Source organism: Coregonus clupeaformis, chromosome 24 (genome assembly GCF_020615455.1).
Source record: "Coregonus clupeaformis isolate EN_2021a chromosome 24, ASM2061545v1, whole genome shotgun sequence".
Lineage (NCBI taxonomy): Eukaryota > Metazoa > Chordata > Actinopteri > Salmoniformes > Salmonidae > Coregonus > Coregonus clupeaformis.
This window is the reverse complement of record NC_059215.1, coordinates 22118856-22137043: the sequence shown is the minus strand read 5'-3', so window position 1 is coordinate 22137043 and position 18188 is coordinate 22118856. Positions and strand designations below refer to the sequence as shown.

Below are 18188 nucleotides of genomic sequence, written 5' to 3'. Positions count from 1 at the left end.
TTAGTGCGTCTCTTGAGCCAATGTATGATCTGCTTTTGTAATTAACCATTTAAAATTATTTAACCCCTAACCCAGAGTTTTTTATTTAAAACTCCGGTTTCATGAAAGGGGTCGATAACAATTTTTTCTCACGCGACCTTTTTTTTTTTTTTAGCTCCTTCCTTGAAACAATTATCACGTATACTGATGGATTCTCAAGTCTCACACGTACACAACATTATACAGTCATTTGCTAAACCTATTTGTAACCTAGAGGTCGTAACTGCTCTAGTTTCATGAAACACACAGTTCTAGCAAATCCCCAGTCGTATACGCGACTTTTGACCTGTTTTATGTATCCATAGCACACGACAAAAATCATCCCTTTCCCTGTTTATCGTAGCACTGTACCCAGTACAGTCTCAATAAAAACTAGTTTACATTGGTGATGGCCTTTCACCCCTTGTCATTTCGGACTAGATTATTCTGGTAATAGCTATTTACCTAGGGTCAATTGCGGACCCTCCCCGTTTCGTAATAATTATTACTTCCTTTGAGATTTTGGTAACTTTTCTCTGCCCTCCACAATAATTACTATTCTCATACAAGTTCAAATCATTTCACCAAAATCCATGAATAAAAATTACTGACCTTTTCCTTGCAGTTTGGATTTAAATGCTTTTTCAAACTCGTTAACGTCTTTATCGTTCATAAGAGTAATCACCGGCCTGTTTATAACCTTAACGTCGAAGGCCAGGACTATTCTCCACGGATGCAATCACCCGGCCGCGCACGGATTCGGTGTCCTTAGAACGATAAAGACGTATTTAAGCTCCGCTCAAAGGACCAATCTGTCATATGAATTTCTATCTCTAATTCACCCTAAGCTTGAATCATTACCAGAGGTTGTAAGGCTCTGGTTTTAATCATCAATGATTCAAGGTCCACAACCCACAAGTATTATCTGTATATTTATTCATGGAGAGCTCTCCCGCCAAAAACACAAACATACAATTTTATACCTCCTGAACTTGACTCCTCCCACCTTTAGGTGGCTTTTCTAAACAGTTTCCGCCTTCCCCTTCACCCTTGAATGTTTAGTACCGCCCCCTCTGTTAGTGGGTTGACACTACATGATAATTCTAACATTTATACTGTATTTGGGGTGAAATCCTTTAGTCATTATTCTTAAAATCCAAATTAATCTAACAATCTCGCACCCACTGTGAAATTTGGTGGAGGATTTGTGATGATCTGGGGGTGCTTCAGCAAGGCTGGAATCGGGCAGATTTGTCTTTTGTGAAGGACGCATGAATCAAGCCACATACAAGGTTGTCCTGGAAGAAAACCTGCTTCCTTTTGCTCTGACATTGTTCCCCAACTCTGAGGATTGGTTTTTCCAGCAGGACAATGCGCCATGCCACACAGCCAGGTCAATCAAGGTGTGGATGGAGGACCACCAGATCAAGACCCTGTCATGGCCAGCCCAATCTCCAGACCTGAACCCCATTGAAAACTTCTGGAGTGTGATCAAGAGGAAGATGGATGGTCACAAGCCATCAAACAAAGCCGAGCTGCTTGAATTCTTGCGCCAGGATTGGCATAAAGTCACCCAACATCAATGTGAAAGACTGGTGGAGAGCATGCCAAGACTCATGAAAGCTGTGATTGAAAATCAGGGTTATTCCACCAAATATTGATTTCTGAACTCTTCCTAAGTTAAAACATTACTATTGTGTTGTTTAAATATGAACATTAACTTATTTTCTTTGCATTATTCGAGGTCTGACAACACTGCATCTTTTTTGTTATTTTGACCAGTTGTCATTTTCTGCAAATAAATGCTCTAAATGACGATATTTTTATGGGTGAAATGTTGTCAGTAGTTTATAGAATAAAACAAAAATGTTATTTTTACCCAAACACATACCTATAAATAGTAAAACCGGAGAAACTGATAATCTTGCAGTGGTCTCTTAATTTTTTTTGCAGCTGTATGTGTGTGTATATGTATATGTATATGTGTATGTGTATATAGTGTGTATATGTATATGTGTATATAGTGTGTGTATGTATTTGTGTATATATATACAGTGGGGAGAAAGCAGTATTTGATACACTGCCGATTTTGCAGGTTTTCCTACTTACAAAGCATGTAGAGGTCTGTAATTTTTATCATAGGTACACTTCAACTGTGAGAGACGGAATAGAAAATAGAAATAGAAAATCACATTGTATGATTTTTAAGTAATTAATTTGCATTTTATTGCATGACATAAATATTTGATCACCTACCAACCAGTAAGAATTCCGGCTCTCACAGACCTCTTCGTTTTTCTTTAAGAAGCCCTCCTGTTCTCCACTCATTACCTGTATTAACTGCACCTGTATGAACTCGTTACCTGTATAAAATACACCTGTCCACACACTCAATCAAACAGACTCCAACCTCTCCACAATGGCCAAGACCAGAGAGCTGTGTAAGGACATCAGGGATAAAATTGTAGACCTGCACAAGGCTGGGATGGGCTACAGGACAATAGACAAGCAGCTTGGTGAGAAGGCAACAACTGTTGGCGCAATTATTAGAAAATGGAATAAGTTCAAGATGACGGTCAATCACCCTCAGTCTGGGGCTCCATGCAAGATCTCACCTCGTGGGGCATCAATGATCATGAGGAAGGTGAGGGATCAGCCCAGAACTACACAGCAGGACCTGGTCAATGACCTGAAGAGAGCTGGGACCACAGTCTCAAAGAATACCATTAGTAACACACTACGCCGTCATGGATTAAAATCCTGCAGCGCACGCAAGGTCCCCCTGCTCAAGCCAGCGCATGTCCAGGCCCGTCTGAATTTTGCTAATGACCATCTGGATGATCCAGAGGAGGAATGGGAGAAGGTCATGTGGTCTGATGAGACAAAAATAGAGCTTTTTGGTCTAAACTCCACTCGCCGTGTTTGGAGGAAGAAGAAGGATGAGTACAAGCCCAAGAACACCATCCCAACCGTGAAGCATGGAGGTGGAAACATCATTCATTGTGGATGCTTTTCTGCAAAGGGGACAGGACGACTGTACCGTATTGAGGGGAGGATGGATGGGGCCATGTATCGTGAGATCTTGGCCAACAACGTCCTTCCCTCAGTAAGAGCATTGAAGATGGGTCGTGGCTGGGTCTTCCAGCATGACAACGACCCGAAACACACAGCCAGGGCAACTAAGGAGTGGATCTGTAAGAAGCATCTCAAGGTCCTGGAGTGGCCTAGCCAGTCTCCAGATCTCAACCCCATAGAAAATCTTTGGAGGGAGTTGAAAGTCCGTGTTGCCCAGCGACAGCCCCAAAACATTACTGCGCTAGAGGAGATCTGCATGGAGGAATGGGCCAAAATACCAGCAACAGTGTGTGAAAACCTTGTGAAGACTTACAGAAAACGTTTGACCTGTGTCATTGCCAACAAAGGGTATATAACAAATTATTGAGAAACTTTTGTTATTGACCAAATACTTATTTTCCACCATAATTTGCAAATAAATTCATAAAAAATCCTACAATGTGATTTTCTGGATTTTGTTTTCTAATGTTGTCTGTCATAGTTGACGTGTACCTATGATGAAAATTACAGGCCTCTCATCTTTTTAAGTGGGAGAACTTGCACAATTGGTGGCTGACTAAATACATTTTTTTCCCCACTCTAACGCCACGTTGACATTATGGGATGTTGTGTGTTGGCCAGTCACAAAAACAATCTATTTAATCCATTTTAAATTCAGTCTTTAACACAACAAAATGTGGAAAAAGGCAAGGGGTTTGAATACTTTCTCAAGGCACTGTATGCAGTCAGTGAACATGGTGTACATGACGTGAATGTATATTCACAACAAGATGTTCCATCTTTTATAACAAGTGGTTCCGAGTATATAGACAAAGCAACAATGATGTTGTCCACCTGGGGAGGGGAGTGTTTCAGACAAATTCAACATTCATAGACTCACTAGTAGAATTGATTACTGTGGGAATGAGTCATCATTCATAACCCATTCACGTCCTCTACTATAAAAAGGCGCCACAGAACAAGTTGTTTTGTTTAAATGCATGACATTTGGTGTCAACAGTTAGTACAAGTGGTAGACAGGATACATTGAAATTAAGATTGTCATTATCTATCATACGTCTAGTGTCGAAGTTGGGATTTTGAGAAAATATTAACATATCATTAATGTTTTCAGGGTATGTATTTTGAAATAGTACTGGATTGCATATAGTATTGTTATTTGACCTGTTCTAAATTTCAAATTTATGATTCAACTTATTGTCGTTTGTGCACTACAGACATTTCTGTATCGTACTATATTTAAGCAGTAAGGCCCGAGGAGGTGTGGTATATAGCCAATATACCACGGCCAAGGGCTGTTCTTACGCACGACGCAACGCGGAGTACCTGGACACAGCCCTTAGCCGTGGTATATTGGCCATATATCACAAACCCCTGAGGTGCCTTATTGCTATTATAAACTGGTTATCAACTTAAATAAAGCAGTAAAAATAAATGTTTTGTCTTACCTGTGGTATACGGTCTGATATACCACGTCTGTCAGCCAATCAGCATTCAGGGCTCGAACCACCCAGTTTATAATTAGTCTTTGGGCACGTGGTTACATTTATTTTATTTTATACATGTTTAAGCAAATCCAATGCAAGTCAATGGAGACTGCAGAGCGAGTCATTTTACAGCGTTTTCCCTCTATCAGATCTTAAACATGTTCAGATCTTAATAATCTTGCCGTCTTTAATTGGATTTGCTTATGCTGTATAATGTACTCTAGGAGTGGGTCAGTGTGTGTGAACACGTTCAAGATCTGAAAAAGAGAACGCTGTAAAATGACTCTTTCCAGTCTCCATTGACTTGCATTGTATTTTCTTATACTGCATATACTCTACGGGTGTGTGTGTGTGTGTGGATTTCTTTAGATATTGTTGTCACAATAACACTACATGACCAAAAGTATGTGGACACCTTCTCGTCAAAAATCTAATTCCAAAATCATGGGCATTAATATGGAGTTGGTCCCCCTTTGCTGCTATAACAGCCTCCACACTTCTGGGAAGGCTTTCCACTAGATGTTGAAACATTGCTGTGGGGACTTGGTTCAATTCAGCCACAATAACATTAGTGATGTTGGCCGATTAGGCCTGTCTCGCATTCGGCGTTCCAATTCATCCCAAGGGTGTACGATGGGGTTGTGGTCAGGGCTCTGTGCAGGCCGTTCAAGTTCTTCCACACCGATCTCGACAAACCATTTCTGTATGGACCTCGCTTTGTGCCCAGGGGCATTGTCATGCTGAATCAGGAAAGGGCCTTCCCCAAACTGTTGCCACAAAGTTGGAAGCACAGAATTGTCTAGAATGTAATTGTATGCTGTAGCGTTAAGCTTTCCCTTGACTGGAACTAAGGAGCCTAGTCCGAACCATGAAAAACAACCCCAGACCATTATTCCTCATCCACCAAACTTTACAGTTGGCACTGCATTCGGGCAGGTAGCCTTCTCCTGGCATCCGTCAAACCCAGATTCGTCCGTCGGACTGCCAGATGGTGAAGCGTAATTTTAAATTGAATCCAATCAAATTTTATTGGTCGCATACACACATTTAGAAGATGTTATTGCGGGTGTAGCGAAATGCTTGTGTTCCTAACTCCAACAGTGCAGTAGTATCTAACAATTCACAACAATACACACAAATGTAAAAGAAAGGAATTAAGAAATATATAAATATTAGGACGAGCAATGTCGGAGTGGCATTGACTAGAATACAGTGCATTTGGAAAGTATTCAGACCCTTCGACTTTTTCCACATTTTGTTACGTTACAGCCTTATTCTAAAATTGATTACATTGTTTTTCCCCTCGTCAATCTACACACAACACCCCATAATGACAAAGCAAAAACAGGTTTTTATAAATGTTTGCAAATGTATTAAAAATAAAAAGACTGTAATATTACATTTACATAAGTATTCAGACACTTTACTCAGTACTTTGTTGAAGCACCTTTGGCAGTGATTACAGCCTTGAGTCTTCTTGGGTATGACGCTACAAGCTTGGCACACCTGTATTTGGGGAGTTTCTCCCGTTCTTCTCTGCAGATCCTCTCAAGATCTGTCAGGTTGGATGGGGAGCGTCGCTGCACAGCTATTTTCAGGTCTCTCCAGAGATGTTTGATCGGGTTCAAGTCCGGGCTCTGGCTGGGCCACTCAAGGACATTCAGAGACTTGTCCTGAAAGCCACTCCTGCGTTGTCCTGTTGGAAGGTGAACCTTCACCCCAGTCTGAGGTCCTGAGCGCTCTGGAGCAGGTTTTCATCAAGGATCTCTCTGTACTTTGCTTCGTTCATCTTTCCCTCGATCCTGACTACTCCCAGTCCCTGCCACTGAAAAACATCCCCACAGCATGATGCTGCCACCACCATGCTTCACCGTAGGGATGGTGCCAGGTTTCCTTCAGACGTGACGCTTGGCATTCAGGCCAAAGAGTTCTATTTTGGTTTCATCAGACCAGAGAATCTTGTTTCTCATGGTCAGAGTCCTTTATTTGCCTTTTGGCAAACTCCAAGCGGGCTGTCGTGCCATTTTACTGAGGAGTGGTTTCCGTCTGGCCACTCTACCATAAAGGCCTGATTTGGTGGAGTGCTGTAGATATGGCTGTTCTTCTGGAAGGTTCTCCCATCTCCACAGAGGAACTCTGGAGCTCTGTCAGAGTGACCATTGGGTTCAGCTCTAGGAAGTCTTGGTTGTTTCAAACGTCTTCCATTTAAAAATGATGGAGGCCACTTTGTTCTTGGGGACCTTCAATGCTGCAGAAATTTTTTGGTACCCTTCCCCTGATTTGTTCCTCGACACAATCCTGTCTCGGAGCTCTACGGAGAATTCCTTCAACCTCATGGCTTGGTTTTTGCTCTGACATGCACTGTCAACTATTGGACTTTATATAGACAGGTGTGTGCCTTTTCCAAATAATGTCCACTCAATTGAATTTACTAGATTTTAGTCATTTAGCAGACGCTCTTATCCAGAGCGACTTACACTTAGTGAGTGCATACATTTTCATACTGGCCCCCCGTGGGAGTCGAACCCACAACCCTGGCGTTGCAAAAGCCATGCTCTACCAACTGAGCTACACGGGGCTACAGGTGGACTGGATGATCAATGGAAACAGGATGCACCTGAGCTCAATTTGGAGTCTCATAGCAAAGGTTCTGAATACTTATGTAAATAAGGTATTTTTGTTTTATTAATACATTTGCACAAAAAATAAAGTTATGGGGTATTATGTGTAGATTGATTAATAAAAAAAAATCCAGTTTAGAATAAGGCTGTGATGTAACAAAATAAGGAAAAAGTCAAGGGGTCTGAATACTTTCCCAATGCACTGTATATACCACAATTATTAAGATCTGATCATTTGAACATGTTTTTCAAATGACTTGATTCATGAAGTGTCAAAAAAACAGTAACCCCAAGCTCTATTTTAACAAACCTAACGCAATGATAAATCTTAGCGCTGGTGGTAGGGTTAGGTCAGTCGGTGTCAGAAATATTTGTGCTATTTTCACTGCGGGAATTATGAGTGCAATAGCTGCGGGTGGCACAAAAGGGCTGGGTTTTGATAAATAAATGATGGCTATGACATGGGCTTGGCCACTCACTGGCCAATCAACGTGCTTAATACTGCATGCCGTTGTCTCAAGGTCTGTAGATTACATAATTACAAATAATTTGTAGACTGCAAATTGACTGCAAGAAGCCCAACCAAATGTTTGACTAAAACACAATCATTTCAAACCTTGCTTACGTTTGTATATTATCACGTCATGTCTCTCTATTATGCATGGGAACAGATTTCTTAAATTAAAATCACTTAGAGCTGATTTCCCGGAGTTTTTTTTTTACGGTCTATTGTCCAACAATGAACACTCCCCCCTTACTGGCATCTGTGAATTCAATGTCAATTGCGCTGCTTTCGTGTGTCTCGTTTACCACGTGCAGCGGAGGGAAAGTTTACAGACACATGCCACAGTCCTAGCTAGGCTACTAAAATGTTGCAGTCTGGTTTCGGTTTTTAAATCTTGACAAATTAATAACCAAAAAACAAAACCTGCAACAAAACACCACGCAAAGGAGAAACATGTAGGCCTATGACAACATTTGAGCAGTAGCCTAGGCTGGCTGCTCAACTACTAGACATTTTGAGTGCTCCATACAGCAATGGTGCGTTCCATTTACATTTACGTCATTTAGCAGACGCTCTTATCCAGAGGGACTTACAAATAGGTGCATTCACCCTATAGCCAGTGGGATAACCACTTTACAATATCTTTTATTTTTTTTTGGGGGGGGTAGAAGGATTACTTTATCCTATCCCAGGTATTCCTTAAAGAGGTGGGGTTTCAAATGTCTCCGGAAGGTGGTGAGTGACTCCGCTGTCCTGGCGTCGTGAGGGAGCTTGTTCCACCATTGGGGTGCCAGAGCAGCGAACAGTTTTGACTGGGCTGAGCGGGAACTATGCTTCCGCAGAGGAAGGGGAGCCAGCAGGCCAGAGGTGGATGAACGCAATGCCCTCGTTTGGGTGTAGGGACTGATCAGAGCCTGAAGGTACAGAGGTGCCGATCCCCTCACAGCTCCGTAGGCAAGCACCATGGTCTTGTAACAGATGCGAGCTTCAACTGGAAGCCAGTGGAGTGTGCGGAGGAGCGGGGTGACGTGAGAGAACTTGGGAAGGTTGAACACCAGACGGGCTGCGGCATTCTGGATGAGTTGTAGGGGTTTAATGGCACAGGCAGGGAGCCCAGCCAACAGCGAGTTGCAGTAATCCAGACGGGAGATGACAAGTGCCTGGATTAGGACCTGTGCCGCTTCCTGTGTAAGGCAGGGTCGTACTCTCCGAATGTTGTAGAGCATGAACCTGCAGGATCGGGTCACCGCCTTGATGTTAGCGGAGAACGACAGGGTGTTGTCCAGGGTCACGCCAAGGCTCTTCGCACTCTGGGAGGAGGACACAACGGAGTTGTCAACCGTGATGGCGAGATCATGGAACGGGCAGTCCTTCCCCGGGAGGAAGAGCAGCTCCGTCTTGCCAAGGTTCCACCACACCGGTGAGCCATGCAGTGCAAAAAAATGAAAAACATGTTTTAGGTTTAAATGTTACAACAACCTAGCTACGTTTTTGTTATTTACATACTTTTTGATTAGGGTCACAGCATATTATGGCCAGTTTGGGTCCACGTTTCATTGTAAGGAAAAAAACAACCGAATAGGCTATGTCTGGCCCACAAATGTGTTTTGTTATATTTTTTTATATGGACCTTGCGCTATATGGACCTTGCGACCTTGAGTTTGACACCCCAGCTATAAGGGCTTGTTTTTTTTTAATCAAATGAAACAGAAAACCAAGCAATGGTTACAGGAAAATAACTGAAATGTTTCTAAATACGAGTGTCACCGGATTATCTCACTTTCGTTCCATGATGGGTATATAGCCTACATGGAGGGGTTTTTACGCACATCCAAAATAATAACAGGAGCTGGCCAGAATAGTGTTAGCATACATAGATGACAAGGGGATGTCTGCTCACTGTTTTGGTGCTCTAAAATGTGATTATTTTAATAAAGCTTTGGTGATTAAGATTTATTTCAAAGAGGTCTCATGAGCCAAACCCTTATCGATAGTCTTGACTACTTGGTGAATGCACTGGGCAGGACAAAAACAACTGCAGTCATTGAGAGGAGGGGAGGCTATGCTTGTTTCTTTATCAAATGAAACGAAATGGGGGAAAAAACTTTTGTTTCTAACTAAATGTGAGGTTTACGTGCACAAAAAGCACATCTCTCTTGTTCAATGTGCATATGGTCACTGTGCGTCATGGCTGGATAGGGTGCACTTCCTTTGTCAAAATCCATGCCATAACCAACCATGTTACCGGGAAGGCCATCTTTCGGTTGGTCTTAAATATCCCCACCAGCGCATACTGAATTTGGCATATTGTTTTTAAGGGCACACCTCAGAGTGTTTGAATCATTCCTGGACCCTCTCCCCTATAGTTGATCTCCATGAGCTATCAAAGCCTGTGCGCAGTACTTACAGTACTTATTTGGACTCAAAGCATTCAGGTAAATGGCTCAATCCTGTATTTGTGACGAAGGTTTTGATCACAGGTGTAAACAGATCTCCATCTCCAGCCATATCAGTCCGTGTTGCATATATTCAGGATTCCCATTGTCGCAGGATCTGTTTAGAATAACCTGGCTGGCTGTGTGTTAGCCTGGCTGGCTGGCTGTGCGTTAGCCTGGCTGGCTGGCTGTGTGTTAGCCTGGCTGGCTGGCTGTGCGTTAGCCTGGCTGGCTGGCTGTGTGTTAGCCTGGCTGGCTGGCTGTGTGTTAGCCTGGCTGGCTGGCTGTGCGTTAGCCTGGCTGGCTGGCTGTGCGTTAGCCTGGCTGGCTGGCTGTGCGTTAGCCTGGCTGGCTGGCTGTGTGTTAGCCTGGCTGGCTGGCTGTGCGTTAGCCTGGCTGGCTGGCTGTGCGTTAGCCTGGCTGGCTGGCTGTGCGTTAGCCTGGCTGGCTGTGTTATTGTGGGTCATGATGACTCGTCATAAGAAGGGAATAGACAGAGCAAATCGTTTCCCATTAGTTTGGTGTTAACCTTTTGTACCGGTGTATGAATATGGAGGGGGGGATAGAACCGCATGCCCCTGTGTGCTCATGCCTCCAATAGGAACATGTAAGTGAAGCACACGCTGCAGTGCACTGTGGAACGCCATTTTCCCGGTAACCGTAGAATGCATTGTACTTCCTGTCCTTCCCGGTCTCCCCCTCCCATAGACAATTCTAGAAAACAGTGCTGATGCATTCATCTTGCCAGAAGATAAGTCTGTGTGTACAAAAAAGAAAAACGAGCAAAATATGGCGATGAAATATTTGATTAAGTCAGACAATCCGGCAATTCCAGTTTCAAGGATAAGAGCTACATTGTTTAGTTACGAAAGAGAATAATGATATTGTCCAATGTGCTGCAAGATTCCAGCCTTGGTTTGTTGTAATGCTGATTCCGTAATATTTTGGTACCAATGGAAGACTGTCTTTACATCTCTGCCATCAAATCTGGACTGAATTTCACGTTGGGAGAAACAGGTTGCTATTGCCACAGTTTCTCATCTGGTAAAATAAAAGCAGATGAGGCCCTCTGTGTGTGATGTGATGATGGGTGAGGGCACCCTGTCAATCTGCATGTTTGGCTCAAAACATGTACTGTGTGTGTGTGTTTCCAGAGGGCTCACTGCTGAGGACCAGATTGCCCTGCTGAAGTCAAGTGCCATCGAGATAATTATGCTGCGTTCCAACCAGTCCTTCAACCTAGAGGACATGTCCTGGAGCTGTGGTGGTGGCCCTGACTTCAAGTACTGCGTCAAAGACGTCACCAAGGGTGAAAAACGTGTACACACTCTACACACTGTACATAAACTGCCCTCCGTATTTATTTGGACAGTAAAGCTAAAATGTTTAAATTTGGCTCCATACTCCAGCATTTTGGGTTAGAGATGAAATGTTTTATATGAAGAAACTGTGCAGAATGTCACCTTGTATTTTAGGGTATTTTCATATCTCTTTTACCGTTTAGAAATGAAAGCACTATGTATCTAGTCCCCCAATTTGAAGAATTCGTAAGTATTTGAACAAATTCACTTATAGCGTATTAAATTAGTTAAAAGTTTAGTATTTGGTCCCATATTCCTAGCACGCAATGATTACATCAAGCTTGTGACTCTGCAAACTTGTTGGATGCATATGCTGTTCGTTTTGGTTGTGACCAATAGAAATGAATGATAAATAATGAGTTGTCATTTTGGAGTGACTTTTATTACAAATAAGAATAGAAGATGTTTCTGAACACTTCTACATTAAAGTTGCACTATGCAGAAATTGCTTAACTTCATGATTATTCCTAATCATGGCAGCATCCACATTAATGTAGAAGTGTTCAGAAACATAGTCTATTGAATTTTTTAATAAAAGTGACTCCAAAATGACACAATACATTATTCACCATTCAGTTCCTATTGGGAAAAACATAATACAACCAAATCAAACTGCAAATGCATTCAAGTTTGTAGCGTCACAAGCTTGATGTAGTAGTCATTGTGTGCTAGGAATATGGGACCAAATACTACACATTTGACTACTTTAACACACTATAAGTGAATTTGTCCAAATTCTTATGACTTCTTCAAATGGGGGCACTAGATATATAAAGTGCTTTCATCGCAAATCCAAAATGCTGGAGTATCGAGACAAATGTAAACATTTTAGCTTCACTGTTCAAATAAACATGGAGGGCAGTGTCAAACCACATGAGCACACACTTACCCACTGTTCGCCCCTCTTTGTAGCGGGTCACACTCTGGACCTGTTGGAGCCGCTGGTGAAGTTCCAGGTGGGCCTGAAGAAACTCAAGCTCCATGAGGAGGAACACGTGCTGCTCATGGCCATCTGCCTGCTGTCTCCTGGTATCTACCCGCTTACTGTCATGTGTGCTTGTTAGTGTGCTTTGCATGCTTTTGTACATGTATGCCTTGTGTGTGTTTGTGCGCGCATGTGCAGCGTGTTTGGTTCTGTTTGTATGCCATTTTTTGTGTGCATTCCCCTCTCTCCACCCCTCCTTTTAAGGGCCTCTCTCTCCTCCCTCCTCCCCTCCCTGTAGATCGTCCGGGGGTGCAGGACCACGCTAAGATCGAGGTTCTCCAGGACCGTCTGTCGGAGGTGCTCCAGGCCTACATCAGGGTGAACCACCCAGGAGGACGGCTGCTCTACGCCAGGATGATCCAGAAGCTGGCCGACCTGCGCAGCCTCAACGAGGAGCACTCCAAGCAGTACCGCTCGCTGTCCTTCCAGCCCGAGCACAGCATGCAGCTCACCCCGCTGGTGCTGGAGGTGTTTGGGAGCGAGGTGTCATAGCAGCCCCTCCGACCCCCCTCCCCATGAGGAACCACCTAGATGGAGTTGAGTTGCTGGATGGAGGGTTCAGGGATGGAAGGATCTCTGAGGGGGGATAGCCGAATGGACCTGATAGTCACACTGTCAAAGAGAAGGTTTTGGGGGGTTAATTAGGGGATTATGGGTGAAGAGAGGAGGGAGGGGCTTTGATAAGGTTGGAATTTCCCGTTGATAAGAAAAAGGGAATTTCAAATAGAATGTATTTGTATGTATATATATATATATATATATAAATACATATAAGCTAATATCTATATTTAAAAAAGAAAAAGGTTGTTTCGATTAAAACAAATGGATGAGTAATCTTCTGTATATTATAGGCTATGTAGGCCCTATTTGTGTGCATATGAATGTGTGTATGTGTTGACATGGGGTGTTTCAAATGTAAAACATGTAATGCATGCACACAAGCATACACGCACAGACACACCCTGAGTAGAGTGTGAGGGGCCTTCTATTTTTGATGTTTGTATATTGAATGACCACGAGGGTGTTGCGCACAGGCTCTGACTGAGTGTTTAGTAGTAGGACTGACATCTGTGTTTAAGTCACAATTAATGGATCGGTTAAAGTGTAGGCTACACACAGGATATGTGTGGAAAATCTGGTAACTATTTGGATCTGTTGCCCACTTCAACATTTTTTTTATTTTTTAAAAGCTCTTGCCTTCATAAGAGGAAAGAGCAACATGGTTTTAGTTCATTTTAATTCTGCATAATTGGCTAGCTAAAATAAGATTAGCTAAACTAACCTAGTAAGGTGACTAACGGCCGTCCCTCGGGGAGAAGTTAGCCTGATTATTGTTCAGTGTACAATGTACACTTTACTTAATATGTACGCAAGCCTACAATCAAGGGGGATTGTTAAAAAAAACGGTTGGCCTCTTCAGTCAAACCTGTCTGTCAGGATGTAATGATTACTGTTGTAATTACTAAAACTTTTAAATCAAATCTGAAGATGCTTTTAAGGCTAGATCAAATTCTAATCCCGGTAAAATACAATCACAAATTCGCCCCCACCAGTTTGTTTGAGAGTCTTTTGGTTTAGCTTAGTAGGTCAAAAGTTCAGCATATCACAGGAGTGTTCTGCAGGTCTGGCTCGCCCTCTTGTGGTCATTGCCTGTAAATACCACTTGTTATTTCTGTACATAATGAAAAAGTTGGCAAATACTAAGATAATTCAGTTGAGAAGAATGCTCTGGATATATATGCAAAAATGAGATGGACTATTTTCTTATGTTGAGGTATCGATAAGCTTTGACAACTATATATCTATAATTGCTTTGATGCAAACTCATTACTTTGGACTGGTTTTATTTCAATCAAGATTGTTTCCGAAAATCAGCGTTCGTTCAGCTGCGCCAAGACCTTCTCACATACCAAGGAGACATTCTGACTCAACCTGCTGCTCTGTAAAGCTGCTCTGGAAAGCTACCATACCGTTGGAACCAGGAAAAAGACAACAAACACAATCATGCGCTTTACTACTAACACTGCCTCAACTCAAACTGACAAGGATACAGGCCAATCAATCAGTCACCGTAGCGACGGGCATGCCTCTCTTCAACATGCCAACCAACACCTTTTTTTGTGCAATAGAACAGCAGCCAGCCGCGCAGGACTCTTCATAGCTTTAACGCGACAGCAGCCATTCAGGCCCAACTCAATGGCTGTAGTGCACCAAGGGCTGATGGGACTGAGTTTGTGCGTAGCGGCTTTGAATATGTCACTCAGATAGGGGACGTCCCTTACCTAGGAAGTGACTGACATCGAACTGATCTAGTGAGGAGAGCTTGGGGAGGTGGACTCAGGAGTGAACCCTGAGACTGTATAGAAGTGTATAACAAATCTAAAGAATAATTTTAGAATAAGAATCACAGAATACATTGCAGCCCTTGTTCAGACCCCACTGTGTGTAAACCAGGTCATGTGGAGAAAGCTGACTTTTTTTTTTACCTATCACGTATGCATAAACCAATGTAAAGGAATGCAGGAAAGATGGGATCAGGGACTCTAATGGGAGGAACTCCTCCAAGAGCTCTCTGCCTGCTGCCAAGCTGGCTCAGAAAGACACACCCCAGAAACTGCACCCCTCTCTCCCAACGCAGGTCAGCAACTCCACCTCGGTAGCCTTACAAAACTCTGTTCAACATTTAACAGATACCTCAATGAAACAGAAAATGTTCATAATAGCATAGAAGGGAACCAAACATAACACAGTGACCCAAACACACACACACACACGCATACATTCACACACACCACGACTTTCTCTTCAGCAACCTCTGCAGTGTTCTGTTTTTCGTCAAGTTGTTTCTTTGAAGTGAAACTGCTTAGAGAGCCGTGTTGCAAACCCAGTATAGAGGGATCACATTGTTTTCACACACAGTGTCTGTCTGTTTTTCTTTGTTATCACAGCAAGACAATCGTGTTAGAGGCAGGCCGCAACGTTCCACAAAAAAAACAAAGCATCATAGTGCGTCTGAATCAATGGTTCCCACTGCCACTTTGTCCAGTCCTGATCAGTATTTTATTGTGAGGAATAAGTGATGCTGAGGAATCACTAATAGTATGTATATCATGCAGTCACCATGGCTGATTTGAGGCAGTGTCTCTGTGATCAGTGCCTTGTCAGGTTTACTGACTGAAATAACCTGGATTGGCAAAAAATAATACATAGAGAGAAGTAATACATTTCTTCTTTCAGTGTAATATTAAGATCCGTAAATGAATGCAGGCAGGTTCCTGATAAGGCAACGCTCACAGCGGCCCAACCTACATTTTTGCCTGTATGGTTGCTGCTGGTTTCTGGTGGCTCTGTTGTATTGCTCTGGTAATGTGTGAAGCAAGCTGAATCCTGAATAGGGTTGCAAAATTCTGGGGACTTTTATTGAAAGTTCCTGGGATTTTGCAACCCTAATCCTGAATCCCTGTTAAGACTTGATTGTATACAGAGTCGTGCCGCCAGGCGCTGTGTTAACCAAAACAAACTACCTCTCCCATCCGCACATGTATTTTTGGCATGGTTGTTTCATCTATTTTTACACTAATTCATTTTATTTATTCCTTTTACTCAAATGCTGGATGATTTACCTCAACACATCTCAAAATAAGCCTACAGATCAAGAGGAGGCTGTCGCCACTCCACGTCTCTTAGTGTTGGGGGGCTGAAATGGCTCCTCTTTTTATTAAGTGTCACCTTCAGCTTGTAGCTGGGATATTATGACATCGCTTCCTCATGCTGGAGGCCTAAGTTAGCGTCAGTTAGCGATCTGCATAGTAGGTGATATGATGTAGTTTCAAGATTTATGAAATGTTTTATGAAACTGATATGTTGGGATCCTGTCTTGATGTTTTAGTTGTCTTGCGTCTTTGCAGTCGCTTGCTCAGTCTGCCCTCAGCAAAGTGTTCTACTGCCTCTTTTACTCATAGCTCATCACTCTGGAATCCAGGTCTTTATTGTAAAACGCTGACGTACAGGACACAGCCCTATGGTGGCACAGTGCTTTACCAACAAAGCATACTGTTTAAATATGTTTCTATAAAGGACTCAAGGAAGTTGTGTGTATAGTCATAGTTTCTCTGTAGTGATGGCTGGGGAGATTTTCCCATTCCTATGTCTGTGATTTCTTCTTGAGGGGCAAAACATTTTTCTTTGGATAGAGAGATGAGAAAAGAGATGATGGTATGCGGATCTCTGAGGAGGAAAGGCTGTTTTAGTCTAGTCATATTAATGCTGGTCACTTTTGGAATCTTTTCTTTTTGCTCTGAACGTTATCTGCTACCTCTTTTAATATGCGCTTTCTCACACACATGCACACACACATACCACAAACAAACACATTACTACAGTATGTGCACACACTGTGTCCACACTTTCACCAGCAGTATTTTGCCAATGATGCACTCGTATTTCTGTCTCTGTGCTCTGACTTTCGTCTGAAATCTATTACTGATGATCACTATAGCAAATCTGCAATGATGGAGGCATCGCAGGGTCATTAACAGTTTGTCTTTTAACATTGAATGCACATTTTAGCTCAGTTACCTTGGTGTGCCTAGAACCCGGAGCCTTATTTTGGGACAATATCAGGGGTTTAATAAAACAAAGGACTTTTTTTCTGATTTAAGACATTGTTCAAATGGCTTTTCACAACTACATTCCTTTTATTGTCAAATCAATCTTTAGTGGTTAGGAGAACATAACCATCAGCTCACCCCTGCTGGGAAGCACATGTCAAATAGTGATCCACCGGATGCAAATATGCTTTATCTTGAAAGCTATGAAGCTCTCTTTAGCCAGATTCCTTCAAACATAGTGCATTCGGAAAGTATTCAGACCCCTTGACCTTTTCCAAATTTTGTTATGGTACAGCCTTATACTAAAATGGATACAATCGTTTTTTCCCTCATCAATCTACACACAATACCACATAATGACAAAGCAAAAACAGGTTTTTAGAAATGTTTGCACATTAAGTATTCAGACCCTTTACTCAGTACTTTGTTGAAGCACCTTTGGCAGCAATTACAGCCTCAAGTCTTCTTGGGTATGACGCTACAAGCTTGGCATAACCTGTATTTGGGGAGTTTCTCCCATTTCTAATCTGCAGATCCACTCAAGCTCTGTCAGGTTGGATGGGGAGCGTCGCTGCACAGCTATTTTCAGGTCTCTCCAGAGATGTTTGATCGGGTTCAAGTCAGAGCTCTGGCTGGGCCACTCAAGGACATTCAGAGACTTGTCCCGAAGCCACTCCTGCGTTGTCTTGGCTGTGTGCTTAGGGTCATTGTCCTGTTGGAAGGTGAACCTTTGCCCCAGTCTGAGGTCCTGAGCGCTCTGGAGCAGGTTTTCATCCTGACTAGTCTCCCTGCCGCTGAAAAACATCCCCACAGCATGTTGCATCCGTAGGGATGGTGTCAGCTTTCCTCCAGATGTGACGCTTGGCATTCAGGCCAAAGAGTTCAATCTTGATTTCATCAGACCAGAGAATCTTGTTTCTCATGGTCTGAGAGTCTTTAAGTGCCTTTTGGCTAACTCCAAGCGGGATGTCATGTTCCTTTTACTGAGGAGTGACTTCCGTCTGGCCACTCTACCATAAAGGCCTGATTTGGTGTGGAGTGCTGCAGAGATGGTTGTCCTTCTGGAAGGTTCTTCCATCTCCACAGAGGAA

General features: G+C 42.8%; 1 protein-coding gene across 4 annotated transcripts in view; it reads left to right on the top strand.

The window, feature by feature from the left end:
* LOC121538455 (vitamin D3 receptor A) overlaps window positions 1-17147 on the top strand; it is a 96690-nt gene extending 79543 nt beyond the window's left edge. For all 4 annotated transcript variants that reach the window (XM_041846478.2, XM_041846479.2, XM_041846477.2 and 1 more), the window contains exons 7-9: window positions 11296-11450; window positions 12415-12531; window positions 12726-17147. In XM_041846478.2, coding sequence (XP_041702412.1) covers window positions 11296-11450; window positions 12415-12531; window positions 12726-12979 — 526 coding nt within the window. In that variant the 3' untranslated portion in view covers window positions 12980-17147. The remainder of the gene's footprint in view (window positions 1-11295; window positions 11451-12414; window positions 12532-12725) is intronic.
* The last annotated feature ends 1041 nt before the right edge of the window (window positions 17148-18188 follow it).